The sequence below is a fragment of the Anser cygnoides genome, chromosome 1 (genome assembly GCF_040182565.1).
Source record: "Anser cygnoides isolate HZ-2024a breed goose chromosome 1, Taihu_goose_T2T_genome, whole genome shotgun sequence".
In the NCBI taxonomy this organism is placed as follows: domain Eukaryota; kingdom Metazoa; phylum Chordata; class Aves; order Anseriformes; family Anatidae; genus Anser; species Anser cygnoides.
The window spans coordinates 86191834-86213540 of NC_089873.1; the positions used below are offsets into that span (position 1 = coordinate 86191834).

Genomic DNA, 21707 nt, shown 5'->3' on the forward strand with positions numbered 1-21707 from the left:
ACAGTATGTGGATTAAATCAAATGCTGTTACTGGGAAAATAAATTAAATAAAGAATTTGTTTTAGCAAGGTTTTTTTTTTTGAAGAATTTGACAACAGCCTGATTACAGAAGGGTAAGATCTTACAAATCCATCAAACTTGTCTGAGTTTGCAAGTAAAAACGGAAAAAAGAAGAAAAATACTATTTTTATTGAAAATGATAGTGCTGTTATTTTATACCAGAGGATGTGGATTTGATTGCTGGAAATTTTCCAGAACTATTGAGTCTACGAGTTGAATAAGATGGGATAGGAGATTCAGGTAAATGGACAAAAGGTTTATTTTTCTAAATACTTTTAAAAATTGAGGTGTTACATTTTGTGCCTGGAGAAGGAGACAAATTAGTTGAATGCTAAGTAAAAATGAGTTAAACAAATCAGCTCTGAAGTTAAGGGAGAGGAAAGAGAAAGAGGAATCAAGGACACAGTACAATTAAAAATTGGATATTAAAAAAGGAACCAGTGCTGCAGTAACAATCTACAACACTGAAAACATGAATGTTTTGGTACCAACAGCACTACTTATTACATCTGATGCTGTGAACATATTATCATCCAAATGTGCAATTAATGTCCTTTGACGGGCACTTTGCTGATAAGTCTAGGAAATAGTATAGTTGTATTCCCTACCCTGAAGGCCAAACGCCTCCTTTGCTTGTGCCATGTCTAAGGCAACTTGAGAAGCAGATTTGGAAATCATTCTTAATCCATCATATACAATTCAATAGTACACGGTAAATATAGAAGTTGTTCTTAGACTGCATTTCCAATAAATATTTGTGATTTACAGTCTATTAAAAACAGGCACAAAAAGCATACAACATTGGAACAGCCTGAAATTTATTTTTAAATATTCAATATTTCTTTCATATGAAAATCATGATATACAAATCTATCCTTCAAACATAATTGAAGACAGGTTAGTTACGGAGGTTTCTTAGTGAGTCTTCAAACTATACCAGTTAAGAAAAGTGCAGTATAGGAACCAATATTACTATTTATCTATTGCTAGTGTGAAGGGTAAATAGCATTCTCTCTAGCTATGTAGCTTTAAATTATATTTACTGTTTATTCTGAAGGACTCCAATCAGAAGCCCCCATGAGGGACAAAATTACTTAGGAAAAGCTAAAGAAAAATGTTTGTGAATATCCACCAAAGTTTTATTGTTGGTGTTCTGGATTGGTCACATTCCCGAATTTTGTGATACGCAGATTCTTAATGAAAAAATGTCTAGAATCACAAGATTAAAAAATCTTTCACATTGGAAGGGACCTCTGGAGGTCTTAGTCCAACCTTGTTCTCCAAGTATGCCCAGCTAGAGAACATTGCTCAGAAAATGAGAGGTCTAGAAAGTTGTTCTGCTTGATTATTATTATTTTTTAATTTGGATTAAGTTTGTATTTTGCCTTGTCTTCATGCTAAACAATGCCAGCTCTGTCAGCTCCTCCATGTATCAGAGATGTTCCAATCCCTTAGTTATCTATTTCCATCACCGTTTCTCACTGATGGTGTTCTTCACAGCACACCTGCATCTGGACAACTAAGGGAAATCCCACAAAAGAGGAAGCATCTGTGTACTTGTGGTTCAGAGGCAGGATTTCTGCTGGAAGGCTATATGAGAGATATCATAAAACTTTAAAGAGCTCTATCATAAAAGCTGTTAAATTAAAGAGACAGCTTGACGAACCTGATCTCCTTCTATAACCAAGTGGCGCGCTTGGTGGATGAGGGAAAGGCTGTGGATGTGGTTTACCTTGACCTCAGTAAGGCTTTTGACACCGTTCCCCACAACATTCTCCTCAAGAAACTGGCTGCTCGGGGCTTGGACTGGCGTACGCTTCGCTGGGTTAGAAACTGGCTGGATAGCCGGGCCCAGAGAGTTGTGGTGAATGGAGTCAAATCTGGTTGGAGGCCGGTCACTAGTGGTGTCCCCCAGGGCTCGGTACTGGGGCCGGTCCTCTTTAATATCTTTATCGATGATCTGGATGAGGGCGTCCAGTGCACCCTCAGTAAGTTTGCAGATGACACCAAGCTAAGTGCGTGTGTCGATCTGCTCGAGGGCAGGAAGGCTCTGCAGGAGGATCTGGATAGGCTGGAGCGATGGGCTGAGGTCAACTGTATGAAGTTCAACAAGGCCAAGTGCCGGGTCCTGCACCTGGGGCACAACAACCCTAAGCAGAGCTACAGGCTGGGAGATGAGTGGCTGGAAAGCTGCCTGGCCGAGAGGGACCTGGGAGTATTGGTTGATAGTCGGCTGAATATGAGCCAGCAGTGTGCCCAGGTGGCCAAGAAGGCCAACAGCATCCTGGCCTGCATAAGAAGCAGTGTGGCCAGCAGGTCTAGGGAAGTGATTGTGCCCCTGTACTCGGCTCTGGTGAGGCCGCACCTTGAGTACTGTGTTCAGTTTTGGGCCCCTCGCTACAGGAAGGACATGGACGTGCTCGAGCGAGTCCAGAGAAGGGCGACCAAGCTGGTGAGGGGTCTGGAGAACAAGTCTTACGAGGAGCGGCTGAGGGAGCTGGGCTTGTTCAGCCTGGAGAAGAGGAGGCTCAGGGGCGACCTTATCGCTCTCTACAGTTACCTTAAAGGAGGCTGTAGCGAGGTGGGAGTTGGTCTGTTCTCCTACGTGCCTGGTGACAGGACGAGGGGGAATGGGCGAAAGTTGCGACAGGGGAGTTTTAGGTTGGATGTTAGGAAGTACTTCTTTACCGAAAGGGTTATTAAGCATTGGAACAGGCTGCCCAGGGAGGTGGTGGAGTCACCATCCCTGGAGGTCTTTAAAAGACGTTTAGATGTAGAGCTTAGCGATATGGTTTAGTGGAGTACTTAGTGTTTGGTCGGAGGTTGGACTCGATGATCTTGAGGTCTCTTCCAACCTAGAAATATGTGATACTGTGATACTGTGATACTGTTAAAACCACCAAAGAGCTTTCTGACAGTCCTCTCTGGAATTGTACCAGACTCACCCCAGATCTCTCCTGATGTTCCATATTTCAGCTCCCTCAATAGTGAAATCTGCGAGTCACCACTAGTCTTCAGTGTTGACGTAGACATTAGGATTTGACTTAGCAGTGGTACTAGAATCAGTTGCTAGATTGATTGCAGATACAATCATCAGTCATTGATGATTTCTTTGTTGTTTTGCTCAGGCTCTGCAATATTTTCAACGCAGTGACCTGCTCTTAATTAGTGTCTGGAGGAAGCTGTCTTGTTCCACTGACTGCAGCAGAAGTTTAGGTAGTCTGACTTCTTAATATAGTTAGAAAGAATGAGTATTCCTACTGCACGTCTAGTCAGTGTAGCCATCTGCTTCAAGGATTATGTTAATTTATGTATCTACATGAATGATCAAGAAGTACAGAAAGATAACAGGGGCATCTTAGACCAGTTCTCACATTTATATCATTAGTAAGTGAGAAGGTCTCCAAATTCTGCTGAATATGTTTGCACACAACAAAACTCTTTAGAAATTATAAGACTGTGACTTTACAAGACATATGAAGCAGTACTATTAATATAGCTCTACCACAGCGTATTGCTCACTTGTACCACTAAAAACATTTTCAATATGACGGGATCAGTAACGTAGCCAATGAATGAGCAAAATTAGATTTACTGTCTATAAGGTTAGAGAAATATAGAAGTCATTCAGTTCAACAGCTTTGTTAAGACATGGTCAGTTGCAGACACACGGATTACATGTTGTGTATGGACAAGTTTTCAGAGAAATTAAGTTTCTATCTGTGCTAGCAGTGTAAAATTTGGCCAAGTTGTTCTAAGCTCCCCACCCTTGCATCCAAAGCTGACTAAAGGCAGTGCGTGAAGGTCACCAGCAGTGACTGTGAAAGATCAGTCTCTTGAAGAGGAGGAAGTGGGTATACTGTAACTGATGTTCTTTGAAATATGTAGACTGTCTTGGTAAATCTCTGTGCTGTTTGGCTAGGCAGTTTTCAATTCGTAGCCAAGCTTAACACTGTCATGGTCAGTAATCATTTAAACACTGTTGACATAATGATTAATATCAACATCAGTAGCATGAGAAATTGCTTGGTCTGGTCTTCACAAAAGAACAAACTTGGAAATCTGTGTATCTTTGTTGTAGTGTACTTTAATAATGTCCTTTGGTCTGAAATATACTGTTGCATGTTTTCAGTATTACCTCTGTAGAAAAAGAAATTATTTTTCTGACTTTTATTAGTATTTTGTTGGGTAGGTGTGGACTGTTATTATAGCTCTCCATTATATTATTTTCATTTTTATAGTATTACTTATGCAGTAGTATTCCATCAGTAGACCTTCAGAAATTGCCCCCCCAACTGAGAGCCTATTCCTATCTGTAATTTACAATATATGGCACAGTATAATATATGTAGTTCTAGACTACCATAGCATTATTTTTTCCTTTTACCATAATTGACAATATCAGTACAACCCAGAATAAGATTCATCTTTTTGGAGTGGTTCTGCATTTGAACATACAGTTAAATAATTTCCTCTGTAATCCTCAGAGCTTCTTTCCTGCATTGCTGCTTTCAAAATATAGGTCTCCAACTTGGTATATAAGATCATTTCTATCAATTACTTGTGTCCGTTGAATCTCATTTATTTTAACTGTGACCACCTCTAACCTTGCCAGATGATTTTGCAATTTTAATTTTTGCAGCTGCATATCTGAGAAGTAAGATTTTTAAAGATTTCTAGGCTACCGTGCTGTGGCACATGTCTAGTTGCATTAGTGTAACAGGAAATCTTCTAATTCCCCAGTGCAGAAGGAACCAGATGAGCAGATTTTCTAAGATAATGGTTCATCCTGACTAATGTGATTTTAGTTTTATTTTTTAGAGGTACAGTTAAACTTTCTTCCAATATCATAAAATATCTTCATCATTCTAAGCCTGTATGTTTTGGAAGGATTTGATACTTATATTTCTTGTTTGAAAGTGAGGGAGTCCTCAGACCTCTTAAGATATTAGAACTCATCCTTATGATTCTGGACAGAGAAGCAGACCATACGTACAGTGTCTCTTTAATACCAGAGATAGTCATTGTAAACACCCTAGAAGGCAAGTTGTTCTTCTCTTTTAGCGTATTGACATGTTTCTTGAATGCCCTGAAAAAGATAAACTGAAGAGAATATAGAAAATGATTGTGAGATAAAACGTAGCTCAGTGCAGAAAATCTGACAAAGAAAGTTTTACCATATTTATTTAATCATGAAGGTCATGTAATCATCCAGGCCTTCTATTGTCAGGTGGCAACAGCTGGCAAAACCAAACTAACAGATGTTCTCAAGATTGAAAGTCCTTGTAAGTCACCTTAAACTGTCTTCGTCCTGTTCAGAATGCAGGTAACTGAGAATTGTAGTAGTTTCACTGAAGAAATTACCTTGCTGTTTGGATGCTCCTTATAAGCATCTAAGACTTGATCTTGAAATGTGGCTGACTTGGATAAATAATAGATAATGTTGTACTGGTAGCTTCTGGGTCCCCACTTCTTCAGCCTTTTCAAGGCATTAAGCAAGCACAGAGAAGATGCCTCTGTTAGTGAGACTGTCAACAGCTCTAATAATGGAGTTTGCTCTACTTCTTGACATATGCATTACTCAAAGTGCAAGAAATCTGAAAAATATAAAAAGTCAAAAGCAGCTTGCTGTTGAGCATTGTTCTCTAAATAAGCTAATCAAATACCTTTGCAGTATTTCTCATCTGAGAATGGTCTAGTCTTTTCTTGTTAGATTGCAAGCCAGAGCATGAAGTAGAGTCATTATGACTGATTCTGGAAGATGATCGGATGATTAAAGGTAGAAGAAGTATATTTCTACTGACACCATTGTTTCTTCCTTTGATTTGCTTTAGCAGGGTTCAAAGAGATATAGAAATGCACTGGAATGAAGGTAAAACTAATCTCCAAGGATTGCTACATTTTTCTTCCACTTTAGAAATCTTACTAAGCACATTCTCTGAAATTCAATGATACCCTGAATTTATTCTGTAAATATATGAATAGGTTGGAAAATTCAGTGACGTTGAATTATCCGCAGCATCTGTGTGACACAGATGTGAAAGATGCTGCTTAAGATGTCTGTTTGAACTGATCCATGTTGCTAACTGCTTTATCAATGTGGAATAAAATCAACATGTATCTGTAAATTGGCTAGAATACTGTTCCCCAACCAATTAGCCAAAGTTTCATCTACAGTATTGTGACCTTCAGATTTTGTTATTTGCTATAATTTTACTTAGAAATGATGTTATCTTTAAATGACTCCAACTGATACATACATCGGCCAATCTAATATGGTATAATCTATATGGTAACTTCTAATGTGTTACCAAGTTCTTTTCTCTGCATATTTAGTGTTACCTGTGAAAGTAGACTCAATTTCACTGTTTCTGACCTGGTACTGAAGTCTGTCAGGATTTCAGACTAATTAAGAGGTCATCTTTCTTTCTGACCTATGGACTGTGTTAGAATCATGACCAGCTAGTGATAAGAGCAAGAGTGATAGTTTTATGGAAGCAAAACTATGGAATTAATTTCCAGTGAGAGGAAAAAATGGCCTCACCACATGCAGAAATAGAAATAGAAAATGTGTGATTTCGAAATATCCACAGTGCCACCCTAGCCTTCTATTTGTTCTGTATGAAGGTAATCAAATTGCATGACTGGACAGAGGAAGAAACATGATTTTCTTTCCACATATGAATAATTGAGATTTTATGAAATATTAGATCAGATACCATGTAGGTACCTAGAAGATAAGTCAGGCATCAATAGAATTGATGTACCAGTTGAGAAATGGGCAAACTATTAATACAGTAACAGACTAATGAGTACAGAAATCTTTCAAAAGAAATACAAGGGAAATGTTTTGAAAAGGAGTATGAAGGCTGAGAAAACTAGACACAGACAAGTGACTCATTTAACAAGAATAGTATGTGGGTTTTGTGTTTGTTTGTGTTTTTTTTTTTTTTTTTTTTTTTTTTTTCCATATGTTCCCTTGCTCTCTGACAGATTTTTATGCACAACTATTGGCAAGTGATGCAGACAATCTCTACAGCATTTTGGTGTATTAATTTCATTAAGAACAAAGTAAAAGGCCTTCTCAATTATATCCAAAAACAAATTTTAAATCCCATGAAATCTGTTTCAGATTTGATGATATTACTGCATTCAGAAAGTTGGAATCTGAAAATCAGAAGGATTGTTTTGATTTCATACGTATTAAATTTCTGGGAGTTTAGCATGACCTGTAGAGTATGAGACATCTTTCTGGTTCCAACTAGCAGTTGCTTTATTCCCACGACAGAGAGAACAACTCTAACATAAGGAAGAAAATGTTGTTGAGTGAATCCCAGGATGGCAGCAGATGTCAAGTTAGTATTGTCAAAACATCTGCAAATTACTCTGGAGGATTTTTTGTTGTTGTTGTTGTTGTTTGTTTTTTCTCTGTTCTTCAAATATTTGACTCCAAACACTGGTAAGATGTAGTCACTTTAGAGAAATAAGATTAGAGATGCTGCAGTCTGTCTACTTTACTGAACTGGTCCAACTGTCCTTTTTCCCACAGTGTGAAATGTGGGTATTTCTTCCACGACAGTGTAAATTTCTAAATTTCTTTTCTCTCTTTGTTATAATTGTCACTGAAGGTTTTCATTGCATGATTAAATATGATCATTATATTGTTTTATGCAAAAAAATAAAGTACAGCTTTCTGTGACTGTGCTAGGAAACCACTTTACTCCAATGGTCACCAGCCTCAACAATTGCTAATCAATGCAGCTGAAATACATGAATTCTCTCTTACTCATAATAACCTAAACTATACAAATTATCAAGGTTGCTTGTTTCTGAGTCAGAAAACATTCTGAAAGGAAATCTTTTCTGTAGAAAGAGAGAATGACAGGTAAAGTAAATGAAGAGTGTCTGCTTAGAAACAAGTATTTTATGCATAATTATTTAATACCTTGCAAATTAACTACATCATATTTGCCTGGAAATTATAGAAAACTGAAATACTGTACTTAGGGCATATTGGAACTTACTATGCAATTACTTTTCTTGCTGCATTTTTATAAGTGCTTGCAAGGTAAGAGTGCAGGAAGGAGATGCCAGTGGTAGTATTCTTTGTTACTGTTTTGACATAGGCTTATTTCCCAGAAGTCAAATATATATTCTGCTTACACGGTCCTGGCGTCCGTGTACCATGCAATAATGTAGGCATGCATACTGTTGAGAAGGTAGCGATTCTGTAAAGAAGGTGAAAATCCCCAAAAAGAAGCCCAAAAGGTCTGCTGGGCTTCTTACAAAGTGAAACAGAAAAAAAAAAAAGGAAGAGCATCTGGGGAAGGTTCTGAACGAGCAGGCAAAGGTAGGAGTGGGGCTAGGAAATGATGCAAGTGAGGAAAGAGTATGTAGAGTCTTTAGGGGCAAAACTATCTTTTCTGTATGCACCTAGGCTGTCTGCCCACGGCAATACAACTAATAAACAGTACTCAGAAGCTACCTGTGGAATACAAAACACAGTTGTTAGTATAACCTTAAAAAGTGGAGGAATAAATACTGTCAGCTTGAGTACAATACCGTAGCTGAATGAGATGCTTTAAACAGAAGCCTGATGTTAACTTCTGTGAGGAGCTAGAAATATTTACTGCTGTATGCATTGAACAATGCATGGACATTTCAGTATATAGAAGTCTGTTTGTTAGTGTGTACCAAATTGCAAATTCAAGCAGTTCTACTTTTTGTTTTCAGCAATTAATTGAATGAGAGAACATTTTATGTTTTACTTTTTGATACTTTATTTCCACAACTATGGAAGAACCTCCAGTTAGTTTGAAACTGGTAAAATTGCCCTATTTGGGGCAATTCTGACTGCAAAGCAAAAGCAATCAAAAATCTTACAAAAAGCTTTTGAAGTTCATATCCTGTAAGTAGAAAATAATAAACTAGATGAGCTCACTCTTCACAGGTAGAACTCAGATCTGCTGAAATGTGTTGAATACAGTGTATTGTAAATAAATCACCTTCCTTTCCACTAGCTCTTTGAGGAGTATGTCTTCTCCTTCAAGTTTCTGCTTTCCAGTTTGATACCTTTCAGTAGCTGGCTTCTGTTCAGACTTCACAGGTTTCTTGGCTCAGCCAGGCTTGGCAAGGGTTTACTTTGCCGTGCAAGAGACCCCTGTTCCACTCAGTCTGCCTGCCTGGAGATTGCTGGCTGGCTACAAGTACTGCTGCCTTCTCCCATGCTGCAGCTTGCTCATTTACTCTCCGAGGGAGTAGTCGCCCTCTCCCAGAAGGTTTCTCCTGACCCAGAGTGCAGGAGCCAGGACTATACAGTTTGGCAACCTTCCTTTCTCTGATTCAACTTCAACCTTTTAACTATACATACCAAGCAGAAATAGAAACAAACCAGTTCTGGCATACCACAGCTATCAATTTCACAGGAGGAGTTTGTGGCTTTCTAAACAGGTATAGATAAAGATGAAGGTAGAGGAATGGAATTTGAAAATAAGAATCTAAAAAATCTCCATGTAAGTGCTAGCCTTGTTTAAGCAGCAGTGGTACAGTATTTATTTATTTATTTATTTATTGGTTTGTTCTGCAGTCTGTCTAGATTTGAAATTTATGGCACAGGTTATCAATTGCATTTAGACTTAGTACTTATAAAAATGGCAAACAACTATCCTTCAAAGGAGTATTATGTTGGTACCATTTTTGTAGCATTTTTTGCAAAGTCTCCGTGTTGGTATTTCCATTACAAAACTTCTTTTCTCATGCTTTCAATAAAAATTCACTCCAGGCTGAAACAGGGGATGTCTGATCTCAGCTCTCAATCAGTGATTATTTTTACCCATTTTCCAGAAAATTGTATGAGCTGATGATTTCATGTTGTACAAAGTTTAAAAAAAAGTGTGGAGGGGAGGAAATGAGGGAGGGTAGCAGTAGGAATGTAGTTCATCCAGTTGGTTTGTATTTCAATTGTTGCTTTTTCTCTACCAGTAGATTAGAAGTGGTTTGCTACTGGCATCATCTGTAGACTGCGCTCTGGTGGAATTCATTGCAGTTCTTTTTAGTGCCTGAGATTCTGCATATCGCCCCATCTGTAGGAGAATACTTTAACAGTGAATCTTTATCATGAGGCAATTGCAATTGAAAATAATAACAAAATAAAATATTATGTAAGATGATATACTGCATTATTTTTTACACAATTTCTGGCTCAGGGAGGCAGAAGTCACAGCTTTCAAATTATAGGGAGCTGAAGTATTTTTTTGTTTTGTTTTGTTTTTAATTTCCTATTCTGTTCTCCAAATGATGGGTGTGGGAATCAAACTATTTGGAAGCATTGGGTCATTTTGAAAGTAATTTCTTTTGGAAAGGTCACTAATGTGAAATGAGCTACCATTTTATGTCTGCTCACTTTGCATCTGACTAGAACTGAAATGCTGATAAATGATTTCTGAGTCTCCATCTACTTCCTCAAAGATAGCAACAGCTTCACTGTTGTGGCTAGTAAAGCCACAGTCATCAGCTTTGCCTGCTATTCTGCATTGATAGGAGCTTGCTTCTATGTACTTCCAGTTTTCTTGAGCATCTTTTCCTTGGTTGTTATATCCGCATATTGGCAATACTTAGCTTTTCATTTTGTGGCTTTTTTTTTTTTGCCTGCCTGTTCGTTTAATATTGCCCCTGCTTTTTGTCATTACATGCATTTTTTATTATATATTAAATAACTATTCATTTTTGCTATGGTTGGCCAGAAGATATCTCAGATATGTTTGGAATGTGTCCATTACACACAATCTCAATCCCTTTGATGTGCCTTGGAGCAGCACATGGCATGCTTGTTTGTCAGGTCTGCTTAAGCTGTCGCCTTTCAGTCATCAGACCCTGCAGAAAGTAAGTCAAGCTTTAGCTGACCTACCCTGAAATAACCAATAAATTCATCTTGAAGTCATTGTAAAGAAACCTGAATAGTAGCCTTAGAAGACAACCAATTTAAGTGACATTTTTGCTGAATCTCTGCTGTAGCAGCTTATTTTGGTGTAAATCTTCCTTTGTTGACAGTACTTGGGGAGTCTTGCAATGGGTCAGAGACATCCAGATTTAGTAGCAGAAGAAACACACTAAAGCTTCATTTTTTTATGATTGGACAGATATAAATGGTAGATGAAACAAATTTAAGGGCCTTTGGGGACTTCTGAAAGAGGTGAGTGAGAACAGCATTAGGGACTGTGCATCTTGGTTCTTCTCACAAATCAAAGCATAGCTCTCCTGGTAATTATAACAGTCCCCTTTTACTTTGACTTTCAGAGACTTACTATAAAAATAGACAGAAGATTCAAACACTGTCAGGTCAAAGATTTGAGTCTAGCAGAACTTTCTGAGTTATAGAGACTTTTGTATTGTTCACGTAGGAGAATTACATTGTTTATTTCTGATAACAGTATTCCTGTGCTGCAGAAAGAATTGATTAATATATGTGGATTCCTGAAACAGCTTTATTCCAAAGAAATTGAATGTTTAGACACGTTTTGACTGTTTGCAAATAGGAAATGTGGGTTAATCTAAATACAAGCATTAAAATAGTTAAGAATTAAAAGCATTAACTAAAGCGTCATTTTGAATTGAAGTAATCTCCCTGTTCCTCTTCCCGGAATGGTTTCAGGTAAACAGGATTTTGTTAGGAATGGTTTTCTGATAGAAAATCAGATTTCTAGCCATGGTAAAAAAGTAAAACTGCTATACTCAACCACCTCAAATCTTTAAAAGTATTACAAATGTATGCAGAAGTGGAAGTTTCAATATATTCATAATAAGAAGTACTGTTACAGTGTTCAAAAAACCTGACATTCCAATTCAATGTCAATAGTAATAGATGTGAGAAAAATCTGTGGGCAAGTTTTGCAGCCTACTTCGTTGAAAATATAGTTTGTTAGTAGATGAAACAGAATTCTCAATATGAATCCAAGTTTTTAAATACTTGGAAAAATACTTTTAGAAAGGAGTCATTTTAGGCACTGGACAAAGCTACCAGGTGGCAGAAATCAGCTATTTTTGTCAGAGGGAGACCAAAGGTAACTGTTAAGTCCCTTAGATTTTTAGGTTTATGTGTATTACAAGTAAGTCAGTTCACTATTCAGAAACTTGCTAAACTCTTGTGCATTGTTCCATAAAGAAAACAAATTACTATGCCTAAAGATAACTGTGTCCATATCTCTGTATTCTTGAGTGTGACTTCACTAGGATAGTTTACAGAGCTTCTTGTGTAATATACCAAGCTTTGCTAATGTTCTGCTGTCTATCTTATAATATTCGTTTCTATTTTTCAGCTCTGAGGGACAACAGAATTGAGCTGGTTCGAGCTTCATGGCATGAACTGAGTATCAGTGTCAGTGATGTGTCTCTGTCGGATGAAGGGCAGTACACCTGCTCTTTATTTACTATGCCTGTCAAAACCTCCAAGGCTTTTCTTACTGTTCTTGGTAAGTATAAATAACCAAGCATATCCACGTTAAAGAAGCAAGTGGTAAACTTCTAAGGCTTTGACAAATAATGATAAGAATGAACTCTTCTAAAGCTTTGCAGAAGAGACATGTAAATATCCGATCTTGTGTCCCTGAAACTTATAGTTTCATATGGCTATGCTGAAAAATAACATGTGTCTTACTATTTGTGCTGGGTCAGGATAATGAACTAGGGAGCACACAAAAAGCACAGTATGAGTGCCCCTTAAAATGGATGTAAACTCTACCTCCCAAGCACCAGAAGTGTGAAGAAAGCACATATGTTCATCTCCTACTTTATAGGGCAAAGGGAAGAAAATCAGAAAGCATGAAATCAAAACAGTCTTTAGAGTTTTATAGTTTTTCCTTAGTTGTGCATTTTCTTAGCTCGCTCTGCTTTTTTTTTTTTTTTTCCTATAGAGTGTATTTTCACTGGGTTTGCTGCTTCTTTTATGCTTTATCCTCTAAATGCTCTGCTGTTTTCCCCAAAGGTTATAGATACACATAGAAAAGCAGTAGATATCTAGAGATGCCCAGGAAATAAAGTTTCTGCTTGAAGCTTTATATGATTGTATGAATGTCAGTAGCCCAATCAGCTGAAATTGCTATTGTTCATTGAAACAGACCTGCATACCTAAGAGGTTACATGATTTTAGAGATTGATTTTTATTCTTTTTTCCTTTTTCTGTCTCTGAACTTGACTCTTTCTTTCTTTTTATTTTAATTTTATATATAGACAGGCACACAGCTGAATTTAATAGGACTAACATAAGATGTTCTCTGTACCAGTAATATTCACATTAATCCAGCCAGGGAATTGGTTTTGTGCATAGGATCTGAAATACATCTCCTTTTCAGTCCCTGTGAGACTGTTTTACAAAAATCTTCACAAGTTTGCCATTAAGGACAAAAAATACCCACTCAGAGTAGAATAGCAGAATATTCTGGAATAACAGCTGCTTGAGGTTAATCTTCTTTTCTTTAGAGAGGCATCTCATGATCTAAACAACAGATGAGTAGACCAGTTCAAACTTTTAAATGCTCAAAAAACATAAAAAGGCATTACAAAGGCAGAAAAAACATATAGGCCTATTTTATTAACCAGAGTAACTTGATCTTCCATGGTCTGTTTAGTTTCACTTTTTTTTTTTTTTTTTTTTGGGGGGGGGGGGGGGGTAGGGGGGTTAATAATGAAATTTTCCTGGCATCAACTACTTTCCTTCCAAAATATCTATCTTTTTTTTCATTTTAGAATTGTAATTTTCTGTTTTGAAGTAACATTTTAAATTCTTGGAACACTTTCCAACTGAGAATGGGATATTTTCCATTGAAATGTATCTTTTTAATTGTTTTAATCAAATAAACTATCTTTTTAGGTACTAATAATCTCTTTATTGACTACTCTGATATGGATTAAAAGATTTAAGTGTCAAGGTATTATAGTAGACACCACTTTGTGTTCTGAAAGAGAGGAGTAGATTTATCACAGAAATGTACTCTGTGATAGGTACTGCTGCTTGGTTTTTATGTACATAATCTGTCATTTTGGAAAAGAGATGTAAACGAGGCAAATTGTGAAGTACAGGGCACAGGATCAGGTACTGTGACTGGTCCTTTTATCTAGCCACTAATATGAATGCATCAAAGCGCTTCAGATGCAAGTTATAACAATGACATTTTCAGAGATTTTAAAATTGTACTCATCAGTATAATTTTAAATTAGGTTGTTCTTGTGTTTTTGCAAAGTCAAATGGATTTATACATATAGTGACGATTTTTTTTCTAAATGCTATTCATAAATTTGTTTTAAATTTTCTATGATTAATTGAAAAACAAAACAATTTCCAAATTAATATGATGTATATGGTATTTTGTGATCCTAAGACCCCTTCTAAAGAACTTGGATTCAGCTAAAGAATTCTCCATAGCCAATGGACTTGTGATTATACCTGGGCTTTTTATTTTGTTTGTATGTTTTCATAAAATAAAAAACTACTGCATTTATTTTCATCTTCCTTTTTCCTTGGATTTTGTATTAAAATCTTCATAATTCATGCTTAAACATCTGTTCTGAATTTAGGTCAGTTCAGCTTTTTGTTGACATGTTTCAGGAGTTGTACTGCCAGTGTACTTCAGCATCCTGCTTACTGTGCAGACCAGTTTAAACCTTGTAATAATAAGTAAGACTAGACCTGTATGCAGAATATATTTAGATAAGATACAAATGATCTTCTTTCCTTAGAAAGATGGATACTTTCTGGTTATTTATTTATTTATTTATTTAGCATCATCTAAAGTTCATGTTGGCATTTTATTTACAGTAAGAAACAATGGCATTCAGTTTTGATAAAAGGCAACTAATTACTCTATTTCCAGAATTTAGGGTACATGAAAAAAATAACTTTAAGGTGGTCATATATTTATGTTAGCAGTTGAAAATATCAGAAACATTTTGCTTGTTTGGTTGTTAGGTGTTCCTGAGAAGCCACAAATTACTGGATTTACTTCACCAGTTATGGAGGGAGAGAGGATGCAGCTAACTTGCAAGACATCTGGTAGTAAGCCAGCAGCTGATATCAGATGGTTCAAGAATGACAAAGAAGTTAAAGGTATTTAAAAGGATTCCCATGTAATTTGATCCAATTGTCAAAACTATGCATTGTTTAGAATTATATTTTTAATTTATATTTGTAAAAAAAGAGTTTGATATTCAACTGTTAAATGAATTAGTGATAGTATGTAGATAAGGAATTGATTATAAATTACTGTAGTGGACATATAACCAACATTTTATTTTTCTCTTCCAGTGGTAAAAACTGATGTATTGAATTGCTCTGAACTCTGTTCAGCATATTAAACTTAATGTAGATGTTTCATAGACAAATGTTTTATGGAATTACTGTTGTCACAGCAGTAACACTCACCTCAGATATTTTACCTTTTCATTTCTTTTTGCCTTTGTTATGTGACATATGTCTGATTTAGTCAGTTGCCAGTTTTATGTTATACTACCCTAAATGACTGGGTGAGGCAGGACTGTCTGGAGGAGATGGGAAAGTGTACTTCCCATAGGAGAGTTATGGAGTCTGCTCAGGTAAGGAGTTGTAGCCATTCTTAGCAGTCACTGGGAAATTTGAAGAAATCGCTATATTATATTTGCTATGTTATATTTTAAATCTGGTGTAAAAACTTTGCCTTTCTTTCACCTGATGTGTATTTGAAGCCAAACTAGCAATTTGGCCTTTTGGCTCCTTAACTGATTTGCTCTTCTTAGCAGATCCTAAAGGGATGTTTGTTTCTTTTTAAAGAGGGATTGGGGAAGGAACAAAGTTGATGTGTGAAAAAGAATGGTTAACGGGAAAAAACAGAAATGAGGGGAAAGCACTGAGCACATTCATTTCAGTTTAGTTTTCTAGGTCTTCTGAAGAGCACATTGCCATTTCACAAAGGTTAGAAATAAAATAACCTAACCAGTTTGCAGTGGCATCAGCAGAAGTTACATTAGCTTTGTGCACTGTAAAAGGTGAGATGATAAATCTGAGAAAATAGATATGAAATTATATGCTAATGCAGCTGACATTAAAGGTTAGGAGTTCGTCTGTCTGGAACCAGTAAATCCAATTGTGTTACAGTGTATTATACATGGTGCAAAAGAATATAAATGATGCATTGAGTTCAGAGTTGCACCAAAGGAGAAAAAGGCACTCTAAAATTGTAGCTCTATTGCTATTACTCAAAAAAGGAATCATCATGTGGTAAAAGAATACTGTATCATAGAGTAAGTGCTAGTAATAAGAGAGACCGAATGTGAAGCACTGAGTATTGTACTTTTTATTTTAGCATTCTGTCTCTCATGTGCACCAAATTAACAAAAGAATCTGCAGTTTAGCATTCTAGTTACCTTTCTAGAAGGAGATTATTAAAAACACAAATATGGGAGAAGCTAAGTATGCATTTTTATATAAAAATTGCATTTTTTCAATAAAATTAATCACATGCTATATCAACAATATTACATAGAATATTTCTTTTTAAGTTTCAGGAATATTTTTATGGATTTTCTTTCTTTTTCTAGGAAAATTGAGTTTCAAAAATAAATAAGATAATAGCAGTTGATTTTGTCTCAACAGATTAAGATATTTTGAATTAGTTTATATATGTTAATATACGCAAAACATCTACAAAGGCATTGAACATTTTGTCTTCATAAACCTATAGGCAGAAGCTGAAAGTTTTTTAGATAGCAAGGCCATTTCATGGTAGAAGTTCATTTTAAAAGTAAACAAAAATTATATTTGCCTTGTAAAACATCAGAATTTTCATTTTAAAAGATCTGTGTTTCTATATGAATTCTGTACGCATGCGCTCTTATAAATGACTGACAATGAACAATGTATGACAGACATTCTAACACTTCATTTTATTATTTTAATTATCAAACATCTATACCTATGAGATATAAACTAGTGTTAGATAATCTTAGTGTATCTGTATGTATGCTTATCTGATAGTCATAGAAGGGCCCCATAGTAGGCTTTTAGAGATCAGATGACCCAACCTCTGTTCAAAAGTTAGATCAGGTTGCAAAAGGCCTTGTCCAGTTTGGTTTTGAAAAGTCTGCAAGACAGAGATTCCAGTCTGTCAGTATTTGAAAGCCCTTACTGGGGAGAATTTTCATTATATCTAGATATTTCATGAAACATGATCAGAATTTGCTGTAGTGTACCTTGTGTTCACTGCCCCTCAATTTTTGCTGTACATGTCCGAGAAGATTCGGTATTTTTGTTCTCTATTACTATGCATTAAGTATTTGAAGACAGCAATTTGTCTTCAATTCATCAGGTTGAACAAACCCAACTGTCTCCAGCCTCTCCTTATACGTTGTCTGCTCCAGCTACTGACCATCTCTGTGGCTCTTGACTGAACCCACGCCAGTTGGTTGACATCTTCTTGTCCTGGAAAGCCCAATTTGGGTCTATTACTCTAGATGCAGCCACACAAATACTGAACAAAGAAGAATAACCATTTCCCTTGCCTTCCTGGCTATGCTATTACTAGTGCAGAGCAGTCTCTTTTTAGCTTTCAACCCTGTAAAGACACACTGTTGACTAATTTTCAACCAGTACTCACTATCCCCAGTTCCTCTTCTCTAAAGCTACTTTCTGTCTAGGCATCCCTGAACCCATTTGGTTATAGTCATTTCCAGGAAAGGTTTCTTTGTAGTGGATTTTTTAGCCTTTTTTTAAGGAGAGAGGAGTAGCAAGAAAATAAGTGAAATAGGCTACAATAGACATATTTACAAATTTTTTAAAAACCCTATTAATAGGGTTTATTTAAAAACCAAATTATTTAAAAACCCTAGGTAGGTATTCTGAAAGCTAGCATGCAGTAACATGCCCACTGCTTGATCTCCACTGCTATTTATATCCAGATGGGCTTACATTGTTAGCAAATATTATAATCACACCTTCATTTTGCTATGAAGAAACATCCGAGAAGATACAGCTGGTAAAGTGGACAAGCTAAGTAGTTCTGTTGATGAGGATGTCAACAGTTTATAGAATAGTAGCACCATCTTTTTTTACAGAGGTAATTAGGGGTTTAATGCCTCCAAATAAGAGGTGTCCAGAGAAACGCTTATAAACATCCACTTAGGAAATCAACTGTTTTTGTTTTTCTGAAGGATTAAGCATCCACAGCCTCTCACTGAAATGAAAGTTGTTGATGTTTTCAGGAGCTGTCTGTCCTCCCTCTGAAGTCAGTAAGCAGTGGCATGTGTACATTACTTACAAACAGAAAGCTATCTATATAGGTGGTTACTATTACATTTTGAAACCTAACTCTTGGAACAAAATCTCATATGTGTGCTTCAAAAATTAGTGAAGACATTTGTTTTTTTGATTTTAATAATTTTGCTTTAGTCCTGGTCAATATTTCTCTCACCTTCTGATCTCTAAATATTAATTGCCACCTTGGCAGAAATTGAATCTCTTAAAGCTTAGCAACCAACTACCAAACAAAATGCTTGTATGCAATAAATTTCTTAGGGAAAAACAAACAAAAAACAACAAAACAAAACAAACAAAAAAAGAAGTTGTATAACTATGCAATGTCTTTCATTTTTCTGGAGACAACGAAAAAGGCCATCTTTCTGATTTCAGAGGTATTTTTAATCTAGAAGAAACCTAAACCATTTAAGATTTGTTTTCTAAAATTGATCTTTCATGGAAATTTTATGTAGGTCATCTTCTTCTCTAATGGGATTTAGTATAATTTGTAAAATTTTGTTTTTCATTTTTGTAGGACACAGACAACATATGCAATCTCAATGTAATTTAATATATATATTTATGTATTTACACATATCCTTTAAAGCCTTCCTTGTAATAAATAAATATTATCAGCTTACAATTTTGCTGAAATAAATTAAAATCAATAACTATTCTAAGTAGTTGTAAACCAGGTAAAACAGTTCTAAAGTATGTGTAAGAAGATCTCATGTTGCAGTTTATGCGTAATAACTTTTCAAATTAAATACTCATTCTTTTGGATTTCTAGTTCTGAAGTAACTTGTTTGTTTTACAGTGAAACTTTCTGATTTTGAACCTTAACCTTGAGCTGAGTTGAATTCTTCTTAAGCATGGCTATAGGCTCCCAACACAGTAGTATCTGACAGGGATTTTTAATGGGATCTGCTGTTAAACAGTAGGCCAATTTACCATGGTATAAAGCAATGAGTGGAAGCTATCTCTGAAGTAATTTTATTTATGGTGTTCTGGGATGTGTCTGGAGATTCAATTAAATACTAAGAGGTGCTCTATTTCTATTTTTTTCTGTCAATGTTTGTATCTATACTTTGGTTTAGTTTAATTCATAAATTAGCATAATTCTAGTCAAACAGAATAACCAATGAATAAAGTAAGCACAGGATTAATGCATGCAATCCTTAGTTCACATGGCTTTAGTAATATTCATATGTTGCATTACTATGAAAGATTATAAGCATTGGCATAGAAAATTTAATATTTAGTGACACTGTGAATACATAAGGAAAGCAAGGGTGGGAGGAGACTGCACTTTTCTGAAGAACTGCAGAGACAGTTTATATCAGATTTGGACCTAAAAATACGAGAGAATGGTGAAAGAAATTGCCCTCTGAGTGCAGTATCATGTTACCAGTTTTGACATTTTTGATTTCAATGTGTATCTCCTCCTCTGATAATAGGAGAAAATTTTGGAATAACTGCAGTCTAATTACTTGTGGTTTAAAGGGATTGATATAGATATAAAAGGTATGTTTTTTCAACAAGTATGATAGATAATGTAGCTGTCTGATGTTGGACTGTTTTTTCTGAAAATACTCAAGACAAAAATGTGTGCTTGTTTTCTCTTTCAGATGTTAAATATTTAAAAGAAGAAGATGCAAATCGTAAAACATTCACAGTCAGCAGTACGCTGGATTTCCTTGCAGATCGCAATGATGATGGTGCAGTTGTAAGTTGCAGAGTAGATCATGAATCCCTAAACTCTACACCTCAGATAGCAATGCAGGTTCTAGAAATACACTGTAAGTAATACACATTATATATGCTTGCTTTTATAGTTTTGTTTTGTTTTAGAGTTTCTCTTGTAGGAAAATTATAAAAATCTCTGATACAGTGAGTATGGATAACATCTTTATGCGAATCTCTTTTTTTTTTTTTTTAATTTCAGGAGTAACTCTAAAGATGTTAGTGAGTGTTTTACTAGTGAAAATACTATGGAACTGAGTTCCTGGTTTGCTTTGAAAAATGGTAGAGAGGAAATGCATTTGTCTTTTTTGTTTATCATTGTAGCAATATCAAAGAGGGCTTTAACATCGATCATAGTAGTCCATGATTACCCCATGAAAATATCTGAAAACTTGAAACAAGGGTATGAAAAAAGCAAAGTTTTCAGCCAGACTGCCTCAGTAACTTTGAATCCTGCTAATGAAACTCTGTGTAATTCTGGAATAGCAAAAGTCTAGGAGGAAGAGCCCTTTAAAATGTATTTTTAGGACATGTTTATATAGGATATTGCTGTAGATATGCTCAAAATTTGAATGAGTCTGCCTATGTATCTGTGTGCACTACTAGAAAGTCGTGTTGTCCTTCAAGTCACTTTTCTCACTTATAAATTATGCGACACTCAGGCAAACACCTTTTCACCATCAGATGACATTTTCATATTCGCTTGCGTTATATCAACAATTCTTCAGTGTACTGTTACATGGACTTCTGTAGAACACATGTACTTGTTTCTCAGCTGAAAAAGACATTTGCAAAATATTGTCAGACCAAGTGAAGGGGAGAGACCTTTCATAGATCCGTTTCTAGGGTAGGTGTAACCAAAGGAACCTATTATAAAGCAGACAAGCTTGTCCACAAGGCAGACAAGTTTCCAGTAACTGCAGGTAGTTCCCAAGACACCATGTCAAGGACTGTTAGCATGTATAACTTATTTCTAAACAGAGGAATAGTTCTGTAAGTGTCTAAGACTTGTAGCATACATAAAATGTGGTGATGGCAAAAACACTCCATGCATAGAAGCAGACAGTGTTGCTAAAAATGCCATCTACAAGAAGTCTGAAATGAGGCAGATGTGGATTAGTATCCATAAGTAATGTGTACTGAAAATAACTGTTTTCTGATACATTCTATGCATCACTTTACTGAGGGAGATCAAAGCCTTTCTTCACCAAATGACTGTTAAACACCTGCCTCCCCTAAAATGTTCTAATGACATCTGTACTAGAGACATGAATCCTTAACAGCTTTATTTCCATGAATTCTAAATGCCATCACCATCAGCCACTGATCTGGTGCATGCCATCACATCCAGATTGCTTGCTCTTCCTCCAGTGCCCTGCTTAAGATGCTGGCAATACAGGAGATCTACCAAACTGAATGGTAGAGTAGATGCAGAAACATGGCAAATATAGGAGGTTTAAACTGAGTCACAGTGGCTGCAGTATAATGTGATTCAAGGTAAAGGAAAGCTTCTGATTTGTGTGAGTAACATAAGGCAGAAAAGCCTTTCTGTGGCCAGTCATATACAAAATTTCCTGAATATTCACAGTTTTTCCCTTTGCACCCTAGGCAGCAAGACGCTATCTAACTAAACACCAGCAGGGAGCAT

General features: G+C 36.1%; 1 protein-coding gene across 7 annotated transcripts in view; it reads left to right on the plus strand.

Moving 5' to 3' along the window:
* Positions 1–21707, plus strand: part of CADM2 (cell adhesion molecule 2) — a 666627-nt gene that overhangs the window by 529431 nt on the left and 115489 nt on the right. For all 7 annotated transcript variants that reach the window (XM_048071686.2, XM_067001482.1, XM_048071688.2 and 4 more), the window contains 3 exons: positions 12375–12527; positions 15020–15157; positions 19945–20115. In XM_048071686.2, coding sequence (XP_047927643.1) covers positions 12375–12527; positions 15020–15157; positions 19945–20115 — 462 coding nt within the window. The remainder of the gene's footprint in view (positions 1–12374; positions 12528–15019; positions 15158–19944; positions 20116–21707) is intronic.